Genomic DNA, 25,418 nt, shown 5'->3' with positions numbered 1-25,418 from the left:
GGAAAATAGGATTACAGGCTCAAAATGCTAACTAGGACACACAACAATTAGGCAGGTCATAGCCATATAATTGGCTCAACAAAGAAATGCCTATATCACTTCCTAGACTGAACAAGACTATTATTTCGCTTTGCAAACACACGGGGCAAGTTCTAGACATCAACTGACATACATAGAATATCACAAAACCTCACACACACCATGGCACATAACTCACTTAAGATCGGATCTATCCCGACTCTCTAGTCAAAATAGTTAAGCATAATCGAGATCAAACAAATTAAGGTACTTATCCATGAGTCAAGAACTGAGCCTAGGTGTCACACTCACCACTCTCAAGACACAACACAGTCACAAAAATTGCCTCCTATTAGCACTATGACTCAAAATTCTTTATTTCTACAAAAAGAAAAAGCTAACTACACCTGGTTTAAATAAAAACCCTTGAAAAAGAACCTCGACACAAAGAAAAATCAAGGAAAAATTATTACACTATCTAAGAACTAAAATAGAAATAAAAGACATATTTTTGGATTTTCACATTTTTTTTGTATTTTTCTCGTTCGACTTCAAATCCCTCAAGAAGCCAGTCAACGAAATCCATCATCGGAAAGAGTTGAAACTAAAAAGTAATTACTAACTATTACAGGCCGAATATAATTCAGAGTTATAATTACACGCCACATTATCTAATAAAGCAAGAAACAAATCAAACAAAGCCAATTGGAAAATAGAAAATAAACAAATACAAGCAAATAGGAGCATCCCCAGCCCACACTTAAAAGATTGCATTATCCCTAATGAAAATAGTAAAATTAAGAGTGAAAAGGTGACTCCATGAGGACCTTGGCCTAATCCTCATCAAAACCCTCAAAGGTGCGCAAGTACTCCTCATCATCAGAGGGAACAGAGTTCACGTCCTTATCCAGTGGTAGTTATCCTCCCTCGGCCAAGCCCAACCACTGTTGAGTGACAGCAGAGAGGGGATGATCCTGCTTCAGCTCCTCCAATCAGTCTCCCCTATAGCAGTGAAGGCACATATCAACAAGCAATAGCTTTAGTGTCTCCTCAACACGAACCAATCTCTGATCCACAAGGACAACAACAACAAGGGTTCTATCATAGTTGTGACATTAAAGGACTTAATAGGCCGGGGTACCAGGATCATTTGATCAAAATGATACTCTTTCTCCACATGGTTCGTCCACAGAACCGGAGTGATCATACTCAGGTAATATAGGTGGCGGGCCCCAAATGGTCGCACCCGAGCCGTATGCTCCAGTATGATCTTGCCAATATCAAACTTCATCCTGTTCAGGAAGCCGTCAAACAAAAACACCTTCGGCCGGGAGACATTAGTATTGCTCTAGCAAATCTTGGCATTGATTAGTCGTAGTAGAACCCTGGCTGGCCGCTGGAACGTGCTCTTCTTCATATATTTGTGGTACTCATTGGGGTAACGATCCGACCGGTTGTTTTAAATTTTAAGATTTTGTTTAGTGGTTCGAGGTCTTGAGTGGCTTCATGTTGTGTATTATGACTTGCGTGCATGTTCAGATTTAATTTTCAGACGATTCGGAATGGATTTGGATGAGTGATTCTCACTTTAGAAGCTTAAGTTAAAAATATTGACCAGGGTTTGACTTTTACAAAAATGATCTCGTAATGGTATTTTGATGTCTTTGATAGATTCGTATCATGATTTTTGACTTGTTCATATGTCCATAATCGATATCGGAGGTCCCTATGTTGATTTGTGTTGTTTTACCGGAAGTTGGCAATTTAAAGGCTTATAATTTTGATAAGTTTGATCGTAGGTTGACTTTATAACTATTGTGTTGGTATTTCTGTTTCGGGACTTGTAATAAGTCCATTTTGTTATTTGGAACTTGTCCGTAAAGTTTGACGTCATTCTAAGTTGATTTGATAGTAATCGGACGTGGGGTTGTGTTTTTAGAAGTTCTTGAGTTTCATGTTGAATTCATGTGTTTTGAGGTCTGATTCATGATTTTGGATGTTATTTTGATGATTTGATCGTTCGAGCGAATTTGTGTTATATTTCTAGACTTGTATTGATGTTTGGTTTGCAGCCTTGAGGGCTCGGGTGAGTTTCCGACGCGTTCCAGAGTGTTTGGAAAAGTTTTAATATTACTGGTATGATCTGGTACTATAGGCCTCGCAACAATAAGGTGGGAGGTCACATTTGCGATGTATAGCTAAGTCTTCTAGGTTCACATTTGCAAATACAGAGTTCGCATTTGCGAAGGTGGGGCTGGGTAAGCTTTCTCGCATTTGCGATCAGTCTAGTCGCATTTGCGATATGTCTAATGTTCGCATTTGCGAATATTATGTCACATTTGCGACTGTAGCACGGATGTGTGTTCTTCACTTTTGCGATTGATTTCTCACATTTTTGGAGTTCGCATTTGCGACATCTGCGCATGGACAAAAAGCCGAGGGACAGGATTTTTGTCCTCATTTTTATATTTTGGAATCCTAGACTCAGTATGAGGCGATTTTGAAGAGGTATTTTTATCTACAAACTTTGGATAAGTGATTTTAATCTATATCTAATCATATTCCATCATATGTATCTTAGATTTAACATCAAAATCATGTCAATCAAAGTGAAAATTTGTGCAACTTTGTCAAGTTTTTGAAAAATAAGAATTTGAGTTTTGAGAGTCGGTTTGGACTCAAAATATTGAAACTAATCACATATATGAACTTGTGGGGGTCATGGGTAGTCGGAATCTACTATTGGACCTGGGTTCTGACCGGACGAGCCCCAAATTGACTTTTGTTAACTTTTGAGGAATCGTGTAAAGATCATAGCTTTATTCATTGGAATTAATTTCTCTTGCATTATTTGATGTTATTAAGTAGATTTTGGTTAGATTTGTGCCGAGCATAGGTGAATTATAAAGGAAAAGTTATTTTTGAGAATTTATTGAAGGCTTTTGAAGTAAGTTTCTTACCTAACGTTGTGTGTGGAATACCTTGTAAGGATTGGTTTGTTTGCATTATTTGAACTATGTGAAAGGCGTGTACACGAGGTGACGAATGTGTACACGGCTTATTTGTGGAAATTTGACTGGTTTAGACTCTTAGGTTCTTATGTACATTCAAAATGAAGTTGTCTAATCATATTAAATCCTCCATTGCTAAATTTACCCTTACGTGTCTTATTTAAAGTTGATTGATTCATGTTCTACCCTTGTTTCCAAATATACTCTTATATGTCTTAATTGAAGTTGTTTCCTCTTTTATTGTCATGTTATCTCTTCCGTAATTTCTTAACCTTAATTGAAGTTATTGTTATACATTCTATTGTTGACTTATCCTTATTTGGAATCATTGTTACATATTATCTCTCTTATCGTTGAGTTGTACCTTATTAGAATCATTTTTACGTGTTCTCTCTCTTATCGTTGAGTTGTACCTAATTGGAATCATTGTTACGTGTTATCTCTCTTATCGTTGAGTTGTACCTATTTGGGATCATTGTTACATATTATCTCTCTTATCACTGAGTTGTATGTATTTGTGATTATTGTTACATGCTATCCCTTACATTATTGAGTTAATCTTATTTCTCTTATCACTAAGTTGTATATATTTGTGATTATTATTACATGTTATCCCTTACATTATTGAGTTACTCTAATTTGATATCGTTGTTACACACTATCTCCTCCATTTTTGAGTTATTCTTGTTTGAAACCCTTATTATTTTTTATGTCTTTCATTGTGAGCTTGTTCTTCAATTATTTGTGTCTGGAGATTCTTGTGTTGATTTACTTGACGTACTCCCGTGTTGTTGTTGTTGTTGATGTACTTAGTGTCGTTGAGCCGATGGATATGTGTGGTTGTGATATTGGAAATGTTTTGAGGAAATATTATGGCTTATGGGCATACGTGTGCGAGTTATTATATTGTGTTGTTATGTTTTTGGCATACTTGATATTGCTGAGATTATTGTAGGGGTGTTTGCATGTGAGTTGTTTGTGCTATTGTTATTATTAATATTTGCACATGCGGTGTGACAAGGTGGTATATATATATGTGTGTGTGTGTGTATGGGGGAGGGGTTGCTCATGTGGCGAGCATTCAATTTATTATTGCGCACGTGGCAAGACAAGGGGAACTATGTCAGGGATGATTTGTGATGGCCTGGGGGCATTGGTATTGATGATATTTGTGTAGTGGTGTGCCTACCTTATGTAAGTTATGCATTTTACATTTTGTTGTTCCTATGTGCCATTCGTTTTCTCTGCTCTTACTTGTTGACTCGAGTTGTGATAGAACACTTGCACAAGCATACACGTAATTAATCACTCATATCCGCTTAAGAAGATGAATCCTGATGTTATTGATCATTTACATGTATTCTCGTTACTTGTCATCTATGTGAGAGTTGTACTATTGGCACATGAGTTGTCCATGCGGTTATAAGTTATTGTTATTGCTGGCACATGAGTTGTCCATACATATATGAGATATTGTCACTCCCTTAGCATGTGAGTTGTCCATGCAGATATGAGATATTTAATGGTATTGGCACGTGAGTTGTTCATGCATATATGAGGTATTAATGGTATTGGCACATGAGTTGTCCATGTGATTGTGATTATAATGTAGGCACAAGATGCCAACTGATTAGGGTTATGAGTTGGAATCCATGGTTTGTGATTATGAGGTGTGGTAACTCGTAAAAATTCTTGAATAAATCTTGTGTGAAAGATATTGTTCTTATTGAGTTGTTACTTCTTTTCCATACTTGGTTTCACCTGACTTAAACTATATTCATATTTCTCTATGATGTTATTACCTGTTATGCCTTGTTGCTAATTATTGTTTCTAGTTTTCTACTGCAAGTATTATTTTGTTATTTTTACCATGCTTAGGTTTATATTGATATTGTTCCCTGTTAGTTTCACATTCATACTTGTACATGTTATTAAGACTTGTAGGTGTCTTGACTGTCCCTCGTCACTACTCCTCTGAGGTTAGTCTTGATACTTACTAGGTACCGCCGTGGTGTACTCATGCTACGCTTTCTGCATATTTTTGTGCAGATCCAGGAACTTCGGAGTCTATTGATCATTAACTAGCTAATCGGGCATTTGCTGTGGAGACTCAAGGTATACCTACCGTCGCGTTTGTAGACCTCAGAGTCACCTTCTGATATTTTACTTTGTACTGTTTATTTCTATTTCAGAATAGTTGTACTTAGTGATTTTCTAGTAAACTCGGTAGAGCTTATGACTTGTACTAACGGTCTTTAGATGTTTTATATCATGTTGGGATTATTTGCTTTATATACCAATACATGGTTCATGTTTAATAGTTGTTTTGGTTAAAAATTTGTTGATCAGTAAGTATTAGGCTTACCTAGTCTTAGAGACTAGGTGCCACCACGACATCCTACAAAGAAAAATTGGGGTCATGACAATTGGCATCTTGCATCCATGTGGCAAGAGAGTCATCTCCACACAGCTTTTGCCGGATATCAGGATAGTTCGGGCGACGAAAAAGCCTCATAAACAGCTTATGAGTGTGCTCCGGGAATCCTATAATCTGATTAATCACCCGAGAAGAAAATGGGATCACCTTTCCTCGAACCTGCACCTCGTACACAACATCTAAACTGGCCTTAGGCTACCAATTGGCATAAAATTCCTCCACTAAGTTCACATTCACTGCATCACCAGGATGGAACACACTTTCAAAACCCAGGGCTCGAATGTTGTTGTATATCCCCGAGTACTTCCGGGCTAGCTTCCCATCAGCTATACCAACCTCTGGGTCAGGGTTTACCCCAGGAACAAAGGTCCTGTACCAATTCCTAGAATAATATACGTGCAACCTAGGACCACGTCAACATTCGAATCAATGTGCTCCATTTCTTCCTCCACTGGGGCGGGGGTGGTACCCACCTACCCCCTCTCCTACTACTATATGCAACCTCAAAAGAACCGGTGTTAGCAAGCTTACTGGGACGACAAGATATTGTACCTGCACAAGATGAACACAATTAGCCTCAACACGTAAAACAAAAGGTAAGACCAAACAGGGTAACCACCCCACACTTATGTCATTGGCATGTTCACAAGTACAATATAAATCGTGGACTCAAACTATCCACTAAACACTTCACAAGTCATCACCAACTCTCCTAACCACCAACATAACATTACAACAATGCAACCAGTGATTACACTACACTATTGTAAAGCACAAAATCAAAAAGCTAAACTAGTAACTAAGAAAACAAAACTAAGAAGTTATACTAATTTACTACCAACAAAACTAAAAAGTTACACTACAACACTACACAAGTACTTAGAATGAATCGGACCTCCCAATTAACAACTGGTAACACAATAGTATGGGGTGGTCAATCGATTAGCACCCATGGCTCACACGTTACAATATCACAAAATTAGCACATGACCGCCCACCCCATGCTCATCATTTGTCACCACCTCATTACCAAGCAATTACCCTCCATATTTGCAACCAAATATACACTTTATGTCATTAGAGCATTTTATCAAGCACATCGTAGGAACTAGCTTTAACTCATCACTTCAATTCACAATAGGTGAAAACCACCACACATATCAATCAATTGCACCACTCAACACAATCACAACACTGCCACAACTTCATAATAGCACCAAGTGCACAAAATTTACACAAAACTTCACCAATATTTGGCCATATAGGCACCCCCACCAAGCTTCAACATAAAATAATTCCAACACCATCAAGACACACCAAAAATCATCCATAAGCAAAATAACAACGAAAATTTCAACAAATCCAAGCATAATTTCGGCCATATTAAATGAAATAACTAAGAAAATTATCAAAACTACAATTATCTAGGCATTTTTGTTTTTAAATTATTATTATTATTAAATTTTAGCCAAAAAAAATGAACAGTCGCATCGCGGGGTGCGGCGCGATAGTGAGGATTTCATGTGGACTTACTTTTCTGATAGAGGGTCCTGTTTGGCCTAGCACGGCACGAGGCAAGATGCCCCACGCGGCGCTATAAACATTTTTCTCAGAGTTCGACTCATTTTCGATTTAGCTCACGGGTTGCATCCATACACTATTATGTACTTATTTTATGCCTAATTCATACTCATACATGTCCAAACAAATATCAAAACTCCTAAACTTAAATATTCATAATCTACCATTATCTAAACTACTCTACAAAAGCAAGAAAAAATGGTTAGAAGTAGTTCTGAGTTATAGTCGTCAATTTGACTCCATCACTTATGCTCATTTGATCATGATGCTAGAGGATTCCTTGTCAAATCCTCCAACATTGTACGGTTTCAACCTATGCTCGTTCACCTTAAAGCTTTCATTCCCTTCCTCATCTTGGATCTCAATTACACCATACGGAGAGATATGTTTCACCACATACGGACCAGTCCATCTTGACTTGAATTTTTTGAGGAACAACCTAAGTCTACTATTGTATAGTAAAACTTTGTCCCCTACATGAAACTCCTTTGGCTTAATCAGATGATCATGCCATCTCTCTGTCTTTTCCTTAAAAATTCACACATTTCCATACGCCGTCTAGTTTAAACTCCTCCAACTCATTCATCTCCTCTAACCTATGTTCACCTGCAAGACTAAGATCAAGATTAAGCAATTTAATTGCCCAATACACTTTATGTTCTATCTCAACAGGTAGGTGACATGATTTTTCATACACTAATTTGAACGATGAAGTCCCTATGATTGTTTTGAACGTAGTTCTATACACCCATAAAGCTTCATCCAATGTTATAGACCAATCCTTACGAGAAGCACTAACCATTTTTTCAAGAATTCGTTTAAGCTCACGGTTAGCTACTTCAACTTGCCCACTAGTTTGGGAATGGTATGGGGTTCTTGTTTTGTGTGTAACCTCATACTTGGACAATAGCGCAGCAAACTGCTTGTTCACAAAGTGCGACCTATTATCATTGATAATCACTCGAGGTGTCCCAAAGCGGGTAAGATGTTCTTCCGTAAAAACTCACACACCACCCGAGCATCATTGGTCCTAGTAGGGATTGCTTTAACTTATTTAAAGACGTAGTCAACAGCTACTAGGATATACACATAAGAGGGAGACAATGGGAACAACCTCCTGGAGTCAATGCCCCAAATATCAAAATTTTCACATACCAGGATGAATTTTAGTGGCATCTCATCCCTCTTGCTAATGTTACCTGCCCTTTGACACTTGTCACATACAGCCACATACGTATGTACGTCTTTGTACAAAGTAGGCCAATAGAAATTGATTTACATGACCTTTGCTGCAGTGCAGTTTCCACCATAGGGTCCTCCAGGGTCTCCATCATGATAATGAGACATAATGCTTGCCATCTCTCATTTAGGTACACATCTTCGAAGCACACCATATGCACATTGTTTAACCAAGAAAGGGTCATTCCAAAAATAACTTTTTTACCTCACCTTGAAGCTTCTTTCTTTGATCACAAGAGAGGTCACACGCAAGAATCCACTAGCCAAAAGGCTGGCTACATCAGCATACCAGGGCGGTCTTTCAAGGACTACAACAACAGAGAAAATATGCTCATAAGGAACTCTCCTTTTATTTCCACTATCTCAACCGAAGGTCTCTCAAGTCAAGATAGATGATCTGCAACTTGATTTTCTGTGCCCTTCCTATCCTTGATCTCTAAGTCAAACTCTTGAGCAACAACACCCACCGCATCAGACGCGGCTTGGACTCCTTATTACTCAGCAAATATTTCAAGGCTGAGTGACAATGTGCACAATCACTTTACTCCCCACAAGATAAGATCTAAACTTTTCAAAAGCAAAGATCATAGCAAAGAACTCTTTCTCAATAGTGGCATAGTTAACTTGAGCATCATTTAACGTCTTACTTGCATAGTTGATGGGCCTAAACATCTTATCTTTTCTTTGCCCTAGAACTATCCCCACAGCTATATCACTAGCATAACACATTATTTTAAATGGCTGGCTCCAATCAGGTGTCAACATAATAGGAGCACTAACAAGTTTTTCCTTTATCAATACAAATGTCCTTAGGCACTCCACAGTAAACACAAACTTGACATCCTTCGCTAGCAATGCAGTCAACAATTTTGTAATGCTGGAAAAGTTTTTGATAAACTTTCTATACAACCCAACATGTCCCAATAAACTCCTTATTATCTTCACATAAGTCAGTGGAGGAAGTCTTGCAATTACATCAACCCTTGCTCTGTCAACTTCAATACCATGTGCAGTCACTTTGTGGCCTAGAACAATTCCCTCTTTACCATAAAATGGCACTTCTCCCAATTAAGAACCAGGTGAATGGATTCACAACATTCAAGCACAAGCTCCAAAATTTTCAAACTGTCATTAAAATTGTCACCAGATAGAGTGAAATCATCCTTGAATACCTATACACACTTCCCTTAGATCGGAGAATATAGTCATCATGCACCTCTAGAAATTGGTCGGTGCATTACACAACCCAAATGGCATCCTCTTGTAAGAAAAAATATCTGACGGGCAAGTGAACATAATCTTCTCAACATCTTCTGGGGAAATGGGTATCTGATTGTAGCCTGAGTACCCATCCAAAAAATAATAACAACCATGTCCAACCACTTTCTCGAGCATCTGATCAACGAAGAAAAGCGGGAAGTGATCTTTCTTTGTTGTATTATTCAACCTTCTATTATAAATGAACATTTTCCACCCAGTGACTGTTCTTGTTGGGATCAATTCATATTTTTCATTCTTCACCACTGGTATGCCCCCTTATTGGTACTACTTGCACTGGACTAATCAATAAGCTATCAGAGATAGAAAATCACTCTCGCATCTAGAACCTTGATAATCTCCTTGCGCACTACCACCTCCAGATTTTTATTCAGCTTGCGTTAGGGCCGCATCATTGGCTTGTTATTTTCTTCCAGTAGAATTTTGTTCATGCATATGGCTGGACTGATTCCTTGAATATCAACTATGGTCCAGCCAATGGCCTTCTTGTACTTTCTCAGTAGCTCCATGATGTTTAGCTTAAAGTATATATATTTTTATGTATATCGCCTCATATTTTAATCTTGTTTCGTGAATTTGGGATGTTAAATGCTATGAATTATATTAATTTGAAGTTTTTTTACTTGTAGGAATGATTCGGGAGCAAGTGGGGGCAAAAACGTGCAAGATTTGAAGCTAAAACAAACAAAATCGGAAAAGGAAGCCAGTTGGGCACCACAGGCAGTGCCTGGCGCCACCTATGATGCTGAAAATAGTATGCACAAATATGGGGGCACTATGGAGGGCGCCTGGCACCGGGCTGGGCACCGGTGACGCGAATTGTGTCCTATTTCGCCCGGGACACGGTTTATTCGACCCTAGACTTATCCAACACGTATAAAAGGAATATTAAGCCGAATTTTGGAGCGAGAGATGCACTTTGGAGGAACAATACATGCAAAAAACATTGAGGAGCGAGAACATCTCGGAATTCTTCATCTTTTCTAGTATTTTTTAATTAATCAAACTTATGCAATTGTTTGATTACATCATGAATGGCTAAACACCCATTGTTCTGGGGTTGTGATTTAGCCATGAATATTGTTGTTTGACATTAACTTAACCTTGATTATAATTCACCAATATATGGTTGTTTCTTCAATTCTGTGTTTGATTGCTTAATTGTCTTGCCAACAGTTAGGTTCTATTTACTATCTATGCTATGCTTGGGAAAGTCGTGTTTAGATTAGAGAAGAATTGAAGAGAGCATGATCTTAACCCTTAGGGGGAGCGAATTTGTGGTTAGGATAGAAATATACCTAGTCACCATGCTTAATTAAATATCGTGATCTTAATGCATTCTTAATAGATTGATTTCATAGGAATATAGGCGTTAGTCTAGTGAGAATAGGTGAGTAGTACTTCGGGAGAAGGCTATGAGTGCATTTATCGATTAATTAGCAACCATGAGTGAATTATATGAAAGGAAGAGTTAATTAGAACACAACATGAATGGTGAATAAATCGCAACCCTGGAATATATGTCTTTACTGAATACACAACAATCAACTCGTTACTTGATAATTTAGTTATTGTTTAGAATCGTAGTATAATATAATCATATTATTGGATGTTGATTTTAGCTGGATTGAATAACAATTTTAGCAATTTAGTAAGTAGTTTACACAAGTCTCTGTGGGTTCGACCCTCAACTTATCATTATATTACTTGTCGACCACATATACTTGCGTGTGCGTTTGGGAGCAACAAGTTTTTGACGCCGTTGTCGGGGAATTGAATATAAACTACTTTATAGTTTTTGCTTTAATTGTTTATTTCGTCTAGTCTAACGTTACTTGATTGTTGCTCTAATCTCAGAAACTTTGATTGAATGTGTAGGGTCAGAAGCTAGGACAAACTAAATGGCTTTGACCTGAGAACCTGAGAAAACATTTCACATGAGGTTGAGGGAAGCAAGGGATACAAACAATATTCAAGCACTCATTCAATTTCCTGTGAACATGGCATAGGAGCAACATATGGCTGTTCAGGAGGTAGCAATGCCCAGTATTGCTAATGTTACCTCCAGCATAGTGAAGCCTAGAATCACTGGGCACTTTGAGCTGAAACAGAGCATGATCCAGCTACTTCATGCAAACGGGCAGTTTATGGGTCTTCCACACGAGGATCCACAGCAGCATATTCTGAACTTCTTGGAGATTGGTGATACTTATATCACTAACAGGGTCACTCCAGATTATGTGAGGCTCACACTTTTTCCATTCTCTCTATTGGGCGAAGCTAAGCGATGGATAAAGGTAGAACCAGCTAATTCCATTACATCATGGAATGATTTGGCAAGAAAATTTCTAGCAAGGTTCTTCCCTTCAGGAAAAACTGCAAAGATCAGAAGTGAGATAGTTGCCTTCAAACAGAAAGTAGGAGAATCTTTATACTCAGCTTGGGAAAGGTTCAAGGGGCTACTCAGAGACTGTCATCATCACAATCAGACGAATGAAGTGTTAGTTCACACTTTCATAGAAGGGCTCCATCCCCAAACAAAAATTGTAGTCGATGCTACAGCTGGAGGTCAAGTATTGGAGAAAAGCTTCGATGAAATTTATGCGTTATTGAACAAATTCTCCAAAAGTAATCCGGATTGGCAAGGAGATATGGGTAGGAACATGGTACAAAAATCACCAAGGGTTCTTGAATTAGATGTTGTCTCAGCATTATCAGCACAGGTCTTTACGCTGACCAACCAAGTCAATCAGATGACCATGATCATTAACAAGCAACAAGCCAAGCCTGTGCAACAAGTTCAAATATTTTGTGAAGTATGTGAAGAGGGTCACATGAGCAATCTATGCCCAGAAAATCCAGAATCTGTATATTTTGTGGGTAATCACCCAAACTTCTCTTGGGGTGGAAATCAAGGCAATCAGAATCAATACCGGCCTCAAGCACCTTAACAATAATCCAGACCACCTCAGGCTGAACAACAAGCTAGCCTTGAGGAGATGATGAAGAAATTGATGGCCGACCAGCAAGCCCTCAATCAGAAATTAATAGCAGATCAACAAACTTTCAATCAGAAATTAATAGCAGATCAACAAACTTTCAATCAGAAAATAATGACTGATCAGCAGGCTCAAGCCACATCACTGAGAAATTTGGAGCACCACGTGGGCCAACTTGCCATAGCCCAAAATACCAGACCAGTAGGGGCTTTTCCTAGTGATACTGAGCCCAATCCTAAAGATCAAGTCAAAGCGGTTACCTTGAGAAATGGAAGAGCATTGGAAGAAGTTCCAAAGAAAAAGAAGAATATAGCTCATACCGAGGGAGAATTAGTTCCCAAGCCATTTGAGGGGAATGAGAAAGATGATAAAGGACCCGAGCCAGTAATTGAGACTAGGCCACCACCTCCGTTTCCACAAAGACTGCAGAAGCAAAAAGATGATGCTAAGTACAAGAAATTCCTAGATATTTTGAGCCAAGTGATTGTGAATTTGCCTTTGGTGGAAATTTTACAGGAAGTGCCTAAGTATGCAAGGTATCTCAGAGATATTGTGACAAACAAACGAAGACATGCAGAGTTCGAAACAGTTGCACTTACTGAAGAGTGCAGTGCCAGAGTTCAGAGTAAACTTCTTCCTAAGTTGAAGGATCCTGGGAGTTTCACAATTCCTTTGTCTCTTGGAAAACAAGAAGTTGGTAGAGCCCTGTGTGATTTAGGGGCTAGTATAAATTTGATGTCATCCTCTTTGTTCAAGCAACTCGGATTGGGGGTGCTTAGACCTACTACAATCACTTTACAGTTAGCAGATAGGTCACTAGTCATGCCAGAAGGAATTATTAAGGATGTTTTAGTTCGAGTGGGAAAGTTTATTCTTCCTGCTGATTTTATTGTTCTTGATTACGAGGCAGATGATGAAGTGCCCATTATTTTGGGGTGACCATTCTTAGCTACTGGTGGAGCAATTATTGATATGAGGGAAGGGAAGTTAAAAATGAGAGTTGACAATGAGGAGGTCACTTTTAATGTGTACAAGGCACTTATGCTCCCTAAGCATTATGAGGACTTGTGCATGATTACTGTGGTCGAATTGAAGGGAATAGAGCAGAGTCAGCATGTGAATTATAGTTTTCCAGATGGGACAACTGAGTTAGAGGAGGTGGTGTTTCCAGCTGAGCGTGTAAAGATGATTGAGAAAAGAGCCAGAGATGAAAGAGGAGACCTTCCGAGAGCGTGCAAAAAGGCTAGACTTCATGGGAGAAAGAAGAAGAGAAAGCGCCCAGCCTGAGCAGAGTAGTAGAGTCGTGCCACGACTATAAATAAGGCGCTTGTTGGGAGGCAACCCAACCTATGTATCTTTTATGTATTGATCATTTTTTTAGTGTCAAGTTTTTGTGTTGCTTTTATTTTGCAGAGTAGGGGAAGTCTGAGTACCCAAAGTTGAAGCTGAGGAGCATGTTTGAGTTTAAGTGTGGAGTCGTCCCGACCCTTAATATTGAGGATCATGTCCTAGCTAGGCCTAAGAGGGCCTCAGGAAGTATTTATCACCCTTGTTTTAATATTTTTCTCTATGATCATGCATCGAGGACTATGCATAATATAAGTGTGGGGTGGGAAAACTACTTTCTGAAGCGTAATTGTATAAAACTATTTTTATATTTAGTTTTTCTTTTAGAACTCATAGTAGACATAGTCTAGGTTATAAAAAATAAAAATGAAAATCGAAAAAAAAAATAGAAAAAGTTCAGATTTTTCCCGACGATGGATCTTTTGGACAATGTTCTTGAGGGATAAAGTCCGATTAAAAACACCAAAAAGTTTTTTTCTTTTTTTAGGATAGTTAGGTAGTATCCCTTGGTTTTTCTTTGGGCGACGGTTCTTTTCCAAGGGTGTAGCTCAAACCGGGTACTTTATTTTTATTTTTTGGAGTAGTTTAGGAAGAAACTGAGTCGCTCTGAGATATTCATTGACATGGTTGATGCTGGCACATTAGGATATGACATACATTCTGTTTTCCCGTGTATTTGGTTTGAATTGTGAAGCCTAAGTAAAGTAAATAGCCTATTTTGTGATGCCCTTTTTTCAGTTGTTTGACTCGTATGCCACATAGTGCAATATTACTTAAATTCCTCAATTATGTGTGCTTGCTTGACTTGAGAGTTGAACAGAACCGTCTTGATTGAGTTATGTGCAACGTGTGTGTGAGGATTTGTGATTTTTTTTGTTATCTTGTGTAGTCTAGAACTTGCCCCGTGTGTTAATTGAAGCGAAATTGTAAGTTGTGCTAATCTAGGAGATGACGTAGGCATTTTCTTGCTTGATCATGGGTGTGCTTGTCACATAAAAATAAAAAATTTCGTTGCTAGCCCTTTGAGCCTATAGACCTTTCTTTTGGCACTCACATTACAAGTCATACCCCATTTTGTTCTTAATTTGATATTGATTGAACCTTCACCTCCTAAGGCACTTAGTCGCTAAAAGAAGTAAGGTTAGAGATTGGGGAGTAGCTTTTGAGTGGAACCATGGAAGGGCCCGTTGGTGCACTAAAGTTGAAATCAAAAGACACTAGCCAATGAACCTTAATGTATGGAGTGTGTGAAGAAAAGAAAAAAAAAAGATGAGAAAAGGAAAAGAAAAACTGAAAGAAAAGAAAAATGATAGTGAAAGTATGTAGAAAAATAAACACCTCCAATTCTTATTGATTTGTGCTAGTGAAAATATAGAAGTGCTTAATTGAAAAGAGGGCTATGTTGTATATGGCAAGTGATTTGGTTGAGGAGAATATGTGCTTGAATTGTAAATGTAGTGTATTAAAGTGCGTAGGAGGATTAGCCACTATTCCTAAATGTATCCTACCCATCCCTTAGCCTACATTACAACCTAAAAGTCCTAATTGATCCTAGATTTGGCTAGCTTAAAATAGTAGAGATATACACTAAGGGCAAGCTTATGGTACGACCAAGGGATGCATATGAATTCTTTGTGAGAGGGAGTGAATTTTGTTCGATTGTGTGATGTCCTTAATCTATATTCAAAAGTATATTTGAATGTATGGACTAGTCAATACTCACTCTTTTGTTTGTTGGTGAGGGCACATGATCTCATGAATGATTGGTAATGTTGTAAACTTTCTTGTTGGGTAAGTGCATGAATTGAGGGTGCTTAGTGGTTGCAAGTCGATTGTTGAGATTGGGTGGTGACGAATAGGTTGTTGGAATTTATTGAATTGAAATATTCTACTTGGGTATGCTTAAACGGGAAGAATGTGAAATTTTGTATGTTCATGCTTGTGTGCCGGTATTGATTGTAGTCAAAGGGTATAATGTGTGGTTAAAAGTTAAGGTGCTCCTCTAGGATTGAACTTTGCACGTAGTTGGGGGTTTATTAGATTGTCCCATTGCTCGAGGACGAGCAAGAGTCTAAGTGTGGGGTGTTGATGTTTAGCTTAAAGTATATATATTTTTATGTATATCGCCTTATATTTTAATCTTGTTTCGTGAATTTGGAATGTCAAACTATGAATTATATTAATTTGAAGTGTTTTTACTTGTAGGAATGATTTGGGAGCAAGTAGGGGCAAAACGTGCAAGATTTGAAGCTAAAACAAACAAAATCGGAAAAGGAAGCCAGTTGGGCGCCACAAGCAGCGCCTGGCGCCACCTGTGGCGCTAAAAACATTATGCACAAATTTGGGGGCGCTATGGAAGGCGCCTAGCACCAGGCTGGGCGCCGGTGACGCGAATTGTGTCCTATTTCGCCCGGGACACGGTTTATTCGACCCTAGACTTATCCAACACGTATAAAAGGAAGACTAAGCCTAATTTTGGAGGGAGGGACGCACTTTGGAGCAAAAATACACGCAAGAAACATTGAGGAGCAAGAATATCTCGGAATTATTCATCTTTTTTAGTATTTTTCAATTAATCAAACTTATGCAATTGTTTGATTACATCATGAGTGGCTAAACACCCATTGCTCTGGGGTTGTGATTTAGCCATGAATATTGTTGTTTGACATTAACTTAACCTTGATTAAAATTCACCAATATATGGTTGTTTCTTCAATTTTGTGTTTAATTGCTTAATTGTCTGGCCAGCAGTTAGGTTCTATTTACTATCTATGTTATGCTTGGGAAAGCCGTGTTTAGATTAGAGAAGAATTGAAGAGAGCATGATCGTAACCCTTAGGGGGAGCGGATTTGTGGTTAGGATAGGAATATACCTAGTCACCGTGCTTAATTAAATATCGTGATCTTAATGCGTTCTTAATAGATTGATTTTATAGGAATATAGGCGTTAATCTATTGAGAATAGGTGAGTAGTACTTCAGGAGAAGGCTATGAGAGCATTTATCGATTAATTAGCAACCATGAGTGAATTATATGAAAGGGAGAGTTAATTAGAACACAATATGAATGATAAATCGATCACATCCCTGGAATATTTGTCTTTACTAAATACACAACAATCAACTCGTTACTTGATAATTTAGTTATTGTTTAGAATCGTAGTATAACATAATCATATTATTGGATGTTGATTTTAGCTGGATTGAATAATAATTTTAGCAATTTAGTGAGTAGTTTACACAAGTCTCTGTGGGTTCGACACTCAACTTATCATTATATTACTTGTCGACCACGTATACTTGTGTGTGCATTTGGGAGCAACACTCCACCAGCTTGTGTTCCTGTGTACCTGTCAAGTAAGCAAAAATAATCACAGGAAAATTGTTAGTTTCAAGAAAAGCATATTTTAAGTGAGTAATGAGGACTTTCAATTCCACACTAGGCTTAGAAACCTCCTTTCTTTCGTTTCTCCTCGTCAACCACTTGATCATTAGTCTCAAGAGCTTTAGCCTCTTTGTTTATTTTAGGATCTTCATCATCCACTGTGTTGGACTGAGTAATACACCTCTCTAGAGTATCCCTCACAAGCTTGTCAAACTTATATTTTTCAGCTAACTACCCAACAACATCAAGCTTGAAACACGAGTATGCAGATGCCTCCTCCCTGGGATATTTTATCATTCTTTTTATCCGGAATATTACATTCTTGTTACCCACTCTGAGCATAAGTTTTCCCTCGTAGATATCAAGAATTGCTTTGCCTGTACATAAAAGGCCTCCCTAGAATTAGAGGCACATCCTTGTTCACCTCTATGTCCACCACAATAAAGTCTACGAGGAACACAAACTTGTCCACCCGTGCTAGAATATCCTTGATAATTCCCTCAGGTAAGATGGTGGTCAGGTCAGCTGGTTGTAAGGACACTGTATAGATTTGATCACTCCAAGCTCACCTTCAAGTTTTATGAACATAGAAAAAGGCATTATATTTATAGAAGCACCAGAATCACAAATGGCTTTGTCAAATTTCTCACTCCTCGCGAGCATGGTATGGTGAAGCTTCCTAGGTCCATACACTTTTGAGGAATTTTATTTTGTAATATGGCACTGCAGTGGACATTCAACTTGACCACTTGTATCTCCTCTAATTTCCTCTTACTCGACAAGATTTTCTTCAAGAATTTAGCATATGCAGGCATCTGAGTGAGAACCTCTATAAAGGGGATGTTCACATACAATTGCTTGAGCATATCCAAGAGCCTCCCAAAGCACTTGTCTAATTTTTCTCGCTTCATCATTTGAGGGAATAGCAAAGCAGGCATGTGTCTGCTTTCCTCAACCTCTTTTTGTATCCCACTACTCTGGCATTTCTATCTTCACTCTTGTTCTCTTCCATTGTCTCAGTCTGCTTGTTCACCACCTCAGGTCTATCTTTCACAACTGGGTTAACCAATGTTTTGCCACTTCTCAGAGATACAACTTTGATTGTTTCCTTTGGGTTCTTTTTCGGTGTTAGAGGGTATAGTCCTAGGAGCCCTCTCAGATGACAAGTTTGCAATATGTCCTATCTGTCTTTCTAAATTCTGGATGGTTGTGCTCTATTCCCAGATGGCTGCACCCTGAGGCTCAAATTTCTCATCTGATTTGTTGATAAAAGCCTTCATGAGATCTTCCATAAGGTATTGATTTGACTGTTGTGGCTCGTATTGCTGGTACTGCTGCCTCGGCTGGTTTTGAAAACATGGTGGTCCTTGACCCTAGGGTCTAGGATTATTTTGCTGCCACGAGTTCAAACTCCCACTAGGTGAACTCCAAGAAAACCCTGGATGTATTTGTCTTATAGCATTGTAGCTACTCCCACCTTGGTAGTTTTCTCTATTATACTTTCACACAATGTTAACTTCCTTAACTAAAGCTCAACACTCATGTGTAGGGTGTCCCATTCTATAAAAGTCACATGCTGCTTGTGGCTCACTCTGTATCTTCGCTAAGGTCACCTTTCTTATCCCTTTGGCTATGGTGTCTATTTGGGTTTGCACTGATATGTTAGAGTCTACATGGTGAACCCTAACATATTTTTTTTGTCATTACTCTCAGCAAGCCGCTGGTTAGCATCCTTAGATAGTTCATCAAGGATTGAGACACCCTCCTCCGAAGTTTTCTTCATTAATGGACCTCCACATGCAGTACTCAGAGTTCATCCCGAGGAGGGTGTTAGTCCATCCCAAAAGTCCTGGAGTTGCATCCACAATTTGATTCCATTATGCTGACACCTTCTCACTATCTCCTTGAATCTTTCCCAAGCTTCAAAAAATGTTTTAGTGTCCTATTGGCAGAAGTTGTGGATTTCTCTTCTAAATTTTCCTGTTTTTGTAGCTGATAAGTATTGTCAAGAAACGTTTTCGTCATATCTTCCCATATCCTGATCGATCCAATTGGTAAGCTTTGAAGCCAGTGCTTCACGTCATCCTTCAGTAGAAAAGGGGAATGCATTTAAGTAGATAGTGTCTTTGGACACTCTATTATATTGAAAGGCATTCATGATTTACTCAAAGTCCATCAAGTGAATGTTCGGATCTTCATTCACCTTCCCTCTAAAGGAACAATTGTTCTGGATGATTTGAAGCAAGCCTTGATTCAACTCGAAATTGTTTGCTGCTATGGGTGGAGGTCTGGAACTTGACAGTCCCTGATTATAGACTAGTTTGGCATAGTCAACTAATGATCTCTCATGCTTGGAGCTGTATTTCCAAACTGGTCTTCAACCAGGGGTCAATTTAGATTGAATCTTCGACCCCCATCCTTTTTGACAGTCTCATCAGCAACTCTAAGGGTTGTTTCAACCGCTACCCGTGCAGCTTGTTCTCTATATTGTGCTGCCTCTCTTGCAGCTAAGTCTAATCTATCATCATTATTCTTTGCCATGTGTTCTTGAGTTGAAGGTTGCCCCAAGAAATTTTTGGTGAATCCTCTTTTTTTTCTTAGTTGTCGTAGGTGTTTCTCCTACTCTGGTTCATAAGGTATCACTTCCTTTAAAGAAGATCGAGTCATACACCAAAGAGGTTAGACATGTATCCTGTACACAAATGAGAAAACATGAAGGATACCAAGTGAGAAAATTATGTCTTCTTGCCTTAGTTGCTTCTTAAATCTTTCGTAGGTCAGAAGTCCCTTAAAAACGTGTTATTAGTATATTTATATCGTGTAGAAGTAGGCGCGTACAAACCTACCCTTTCCAAGACGAACTAGGATAATACTCTAGGAAAAATGCACTGGCACGCCTCCCCCAGGTTGCACTATGCAGCGCGCCAGTAGGGATTTACAGAGACAAGTTTTTTGACAGACTTATCCCAATTGCACAGCCGCGCGTGCCTAGCGACGCCCCATGTGGCTCAGTAGTGCTTTATTCTTAAAGTAACTTTTTTCTTCTACTTTTTGATATCCAGACTTAGTCCTCGACCCTCGAACGCGATCCCGATTTAATTTCTTGGGCTTTTACTAATACTTCAAATCTCCAATTATTTTATTTAGCTCAAAATTATTTTTAAACTCGGAATCACTTGCTGCAAGGCATAAAATACGTAATAAGTGTAATTTACTAGTAGTTAAGCTCAAACACAAGTAAAATGCAGTAATTAGAGTGCAAGTTAAGGCTAAAACACGAGTTTCTAGCCAACCATCACTTCTTCACCTTTATTCGCCCAAACTCTTTCGTGCTAGTATATTTGTTCTTGCTGCAAGAAGTAAGAGAGTAGTTGTCAGTCTTGAGGATGAACATGACAGATGATGGTGCAACTGGTATGTGGTCGTTTTAACTCATGAGTTGGTAGGGGAGGAGATTATGTCTTTCCCTAAGAAATGAAACTTTAAACGTAAGTACATGCCGATGTTCCTCCATTTTGTTTCGTTTTAGTTAGAGCTTTACTTTTTCCCTCACACATATTTTTTGTAGCTATCATGAAAGTCATTGGTGAGATTTCAGACTTTCGTGAATAGGTTGCACTAATGTTATCTTCTGCTCCCATGGATCTAAGAACTTGAAAGTTTCTTTCCAAGAAATTTAGATGGGAGGTATAAAATCACGATAAATTTCTTTTTCACCATATGTATTCTTTGTATTTGCCTTCATCATTTTATATTAAAAAAATTCTAGCCATTTGAGCAGTGGAGTTGGGATCGGGTATGAAGATTTCTTTATTCTCGAGGTTTAGAGACGAGATGTTCTTGCTGGCGGACTATTCCTTGGTTAGGACTGTAAGGATATGTAAGGAATTGGTTAGCAAATGGTATATGTAATGGGTAGGTTGCTATAGACTTTTGGAAGGTTGTATACCTGTTTGGGAATGATCGGAATTGGTTTGGGAGATATTTGTAAGCCTAATGAGAATGTGTATTCTATATCAGATCGGGTTTTCTTATTCTTACGTAATTGCTACCATGGGTATATCATCGAACAAAATAGATGTTATTTATGCCCTGGTTTATGTTATATGTTTCTCTCTTATTTTATAATGGGTTATGAGGTTGCATGATTATTCGCATGCATGTTGTAATCCTGTTTAGGCCTTATGGTGATGTGGGCGAGATGACCCTCGTGATGTTGATTCGCTTATTTCACCCTATCTGTGCTAGCCTCCTCTTAATATTGTGTTATATCTATTCACCTTTCCACAATTATATTTGTGCACTCTATTGTGTTTGATGTTGATGCACATGTGTTTAGTGAGCATGAGCACCATGGCTCGAAGGGTATCTCTATGTGGATTGATATATTTTGGATCGGGTTGCGTGCTATAATGGAGCTATGTGGGATATCCTTCCTTGTGTTTATTTCGTGTTTTATTTTTCCTTGTGGGATGAGCTCATGAAATTATGTTTTGGTTGTTATATAAGTTGTACTTGTTGGATAGTCCTCGTACCTTGCTTTCTTTCCATATTTGGATATATTTAAGTTATTGCTTGTTTGGTGTACAGACCGTGTTGTGTGAGGACCTATGTAATTTTTGGTGTAACTTGTCGGCTAGGCTGCTTGAATTGGATGAGATGAGGTTTTTGGACCTGAGATTTGCACTATCGTATTGGGATAAGAAATGTTTGGAATAATGATACCATATTTTCGCTCAGAATTTGTCAATTGTCCTTGTCGGACGAGAGAGCTTCTTGACTGATTTATTTCATGAGTAGTTACAAGTTTTTACATGTTTCTTTTATCATTGGTAGCATTGTGAAGGTCCGTAACAAGATTTTATTTGATCTGAAGCATATTATCAGTATCGGATTTGGAGATGAGCAGCTATTGTGTCAGAAGTTATTGGTGTGAGTATATGGGTTATGTGTCACATCATGTCATTTATCTTAGCAGTGTATTGACGACTTGATGCATCTTGTTGTGATTGATACAATGTGTACATACAAGGATAAGAACTTATAATGGATTCCGGTTGTTGGAAACGAGATTCTAAGATTTTTAGATTGAGGTTGAATTAATGATCTTCAATTAGGTTATTTCGTTAGGCTTATATGGATTAGAGTGATGTGGAATCACTCATGGATATGTGTATGGTGAGTTCATGCAGTGATTTGATAGCCTTGGAATGACTCTTGTCACGTTCTAAGACGAACGTATGTTTAAGTGGGGGAGAATGTAACGACCCGACCAGTCATTTTGAATATTTGCATTCAATCTGGCAGTTTGAGGTTATGAGTATCTTTGTATAGTTTATTATACTTATTGTATCGCCGGCTTCAGTTTTCAAGTGGTTCGGGATTGATTTAGACGGATGATTCCCACTAGAGAAGCTTGAAGTTGAAAGAGTTAACCAAATTAACTTTTGCATATTTGACATCAGATCGGAGTTTTTATTGTTCTAGTGGATCTGGATTGTGGTTTTGGATTTGAACGTATGCCCCAATTTATATTTGGATGTTTCTAGAAGGTTTTGGCTCTAATTGGCAAAAATTAGCAATTTGAAGGTTTGGGAAGTTCATAAGTTTGACCGGGAGTTGACTTCGATGTTATTGGTTTCGGATTATTGTTCCGAAAGTTGAAATATGTTTGTTATGTCATTTGGAACTTGTGTTAAAATTCGAGGACATTTCGAGTTGATTTGAGATGGTTCAGCACGCGATTTGGAAGTTAAAAGTTCAATAGTTCATTGATTTGATTTGGGGTGCGATTCGTAATTTTAATATTGTTATGCGTGACTTAAGGACTTGAGTAGATCCGTATTATATTTAGGGACTTGTTAATATATTGAGGTGGGGTCTCGAGGAGCTCAGGTAGGTTTCGAATGGGTTTCGGCCCATTTTGGACCATGTTAGTTCTTCTGGTTTCTGCTGATTTCTGGTGCTTCATTTCTTCTTTGCATTCGCGTCCCTGTCTTCGTGTTTGCGAAGTGTTAGTGGTTATCTCCTTCGCATTCGCGTAGTGTTGAGCTGGGCAGGTCATGATGGATTCCTCTTCGCGTTCATGCTGGTGTCTCCGCATTCGCGATTGTCTGGTAGTTGTGCTCTTCGCGTTTGCGAGGGTTATTTTGCGAACACGTAGCATTATTTTGTGGCAGAGTAATTTGTTCATCGCAAACGCGAGGTTTATTCCGCGTTCGCGAAAGGTATCCCTGTTCAGTGATTATAAAGTACTCTATTTTAAAGGTTTTGGTCATTTTATTACATTTTGAGTTATGAAGCTCGGATTTGGGCGGTTTTAAGAGGATTTTCACCACGTGGATTGGGGTAAGTATTTTGACTCAGTTTTGATTATATTACACGATTCCATCTTCGATTTTGAACTTTAATTTGATGAATATAAAAGAGAAATTGGAAGGGGGGAGAGGTTTGTCAAAATCTTTCTAAATTGAATATTTGAGATATGAACATTGATTTGGAGTCGTATTTGAGGGAAATTAGTATGGTTGGACTCGTATTCGAATGGATTGTCGGAATTTGTGAGTTTGGTTGGATTTTTGGGTGCGGGCCCGAGTTGACTTTGAGTATTTGATTAAAGATTCGATCTTTATCGTTTGGGTTTGCTTCCTATGGCATTATTTGATGATTTTGAGTTGCTTTTGGCTAGTTTCGAGCCGTTTGGTGGTCGACTTGTGTGGGATGACGCTTCTAGTGTATCAATTTGGCTTGTTTAAGGTAAGTGTCTTTCCTAGATTTGTTGAGAGAATTTTTCCTACTAAATGATATTGTTTGCTACATGCGGGAGTGATACATATACGAGGCGATGAGTGTATATGCATGTTCCAGGATTTCCTATGCTCGAAAAGGGGAAATTATATGCTTTCTTTGTGCTTTGATGAATCAGGTGATTCTTTGACTTATACTTTATTTAATTCCATGACTAGGGTTGTATTGTGGTCCGGGCCAAACGGGCCTAAACGGTCCTGGGCTTGAAGCGGGTTGGGCTGAGGCGGTCCCGGGCCAAACGGTCCCAATGTGTGGAACCGGCCCACGGTGGTCCAAAGCCCACATGGTCCCGGGCTAAATGGGCCGAGCCCGCGATATATATGTATTATATATATATATATATATATATATATATATATATATATATATATATATATATATATATATATATATATATATATATATATATATATATATATATATAGTTTATATGTATTAGATATATAATATATATATATATATATCAAATTTAAACACAAAATAAATTGCAAAGAAATATTCAAGGGAATGTCTTATATATTTTACTATTACGACATTAACAAAGAATGACAATATCTTTCTTAGTCTTCCTCCCCCCAATGGAATGAGCACAACAAGGTACTAATACCACCATTAAAAGGAAAAAAAAAACTAGGGAAGATGTGCCAAAATACAAGTTACATGTTAGTCTATGTATTATCTCTAACAAATCTCATAAATCCTTCAAGGTCCGGAGGAATTTCCGTTGGTGGTGGTGGAAAAGAAGCTTGTTCATCACCGCTTCCGGGCAAAGGAGCATCCTGCGCAAGTTCCGCTAGCATTTCTTTATAAGTTTCATCTATGTCCGGTTGTGATTCTGCAAGTCCAAAATTGCTTCTTTCCGAGCGGATCCAATCTCTGAAGAGTACTAATTTTTCCAAGCTCTCCCTCATAGAAGTTCTATGATCACCGATTTGAAGTCTCGCTTGACTGAATGCGCTCTCCGATGCCACTGTTAAAGCTTGAACACTTAAAATATCTCGAGCCATCTTTGAAAGAACCAGGTAGTGTTTTTCTTTGTCCTTCCACATTTCCAAAACATCGAAGGAGCCGTCAGGATTCTCTAATTCAAGTCCCTGCGACAAATAAACTTGAAGCTCATTTAGTTGTGAACTATCACCAAAATTATCACCTTGAGAACCCCTGAACTCCGTCCAAGAACTAAGGGCTTTTAGGCCCGCAGTTCTTTTAGATGCTTGCGAACTAGACGAAGTAGGAGTTGGAACATTTGGTCTAGCTTGATCTAAGGCAAGTTGATAAGCATTATAAATTGTTTGAGCATTTATTTTAATTGAGGCT

The 25,418-nt window shown here is 38.4% G+C and overlaps 1 protein-coding gene and 1 non-coding gene across 2 annotated transcripts; one reads left to right on the top strand and one right to left on the bottom strand.

Annotated features, from left to right (window-relative positions):
* Positions 1-11,945: 11,945 nt before the first annotated feature.
* On the bottom strand, positions 11,946-12,050 carry LOC138869838 (small nucleolar RNA R71). The gene has a single exon (XR_011400089.1). It is a non-coding gene; the product is annotated as a small nucleolar RNA R71 (small nucleolar RNA).
* Positions 12,051-12,578: 528 nt separating this feature from the next.
* On the top strand, positions 12,579-13,502 carry LOC104227930 (uncharacterized). Its single transcript, XM_009780310.1, has one exon. It carries the CDS (start codon positions 12,579-12,581, stop codon positions 13,500-13,502), a length of 924 nt encoding a protein of 307 aa, XP_009778612.1.
* Positions 13,503-25,418: the final 11,916 nt, after the last annotated feature.

Source organism: Nicotiana sylvestris, chromosome 5 (genome assembly GCF_000393655.2).
Source record: "Nicotiana sylvestris chromosome 5, ASM39365v2, whole genome shotgun sequence".
Taxonomy (NCBI): domain Eukaryota; kingdom Viridiplantae; phylum Streptophyta; class Magnoliopsida; order Solanales; family Solanaceae; genus Nicotiana; species Nicotiana sylvestris.
Note: the sequence above shows the minus strand (reverse complement) of the source record. Positions and strands in the feature narration are given on the sequence as shown.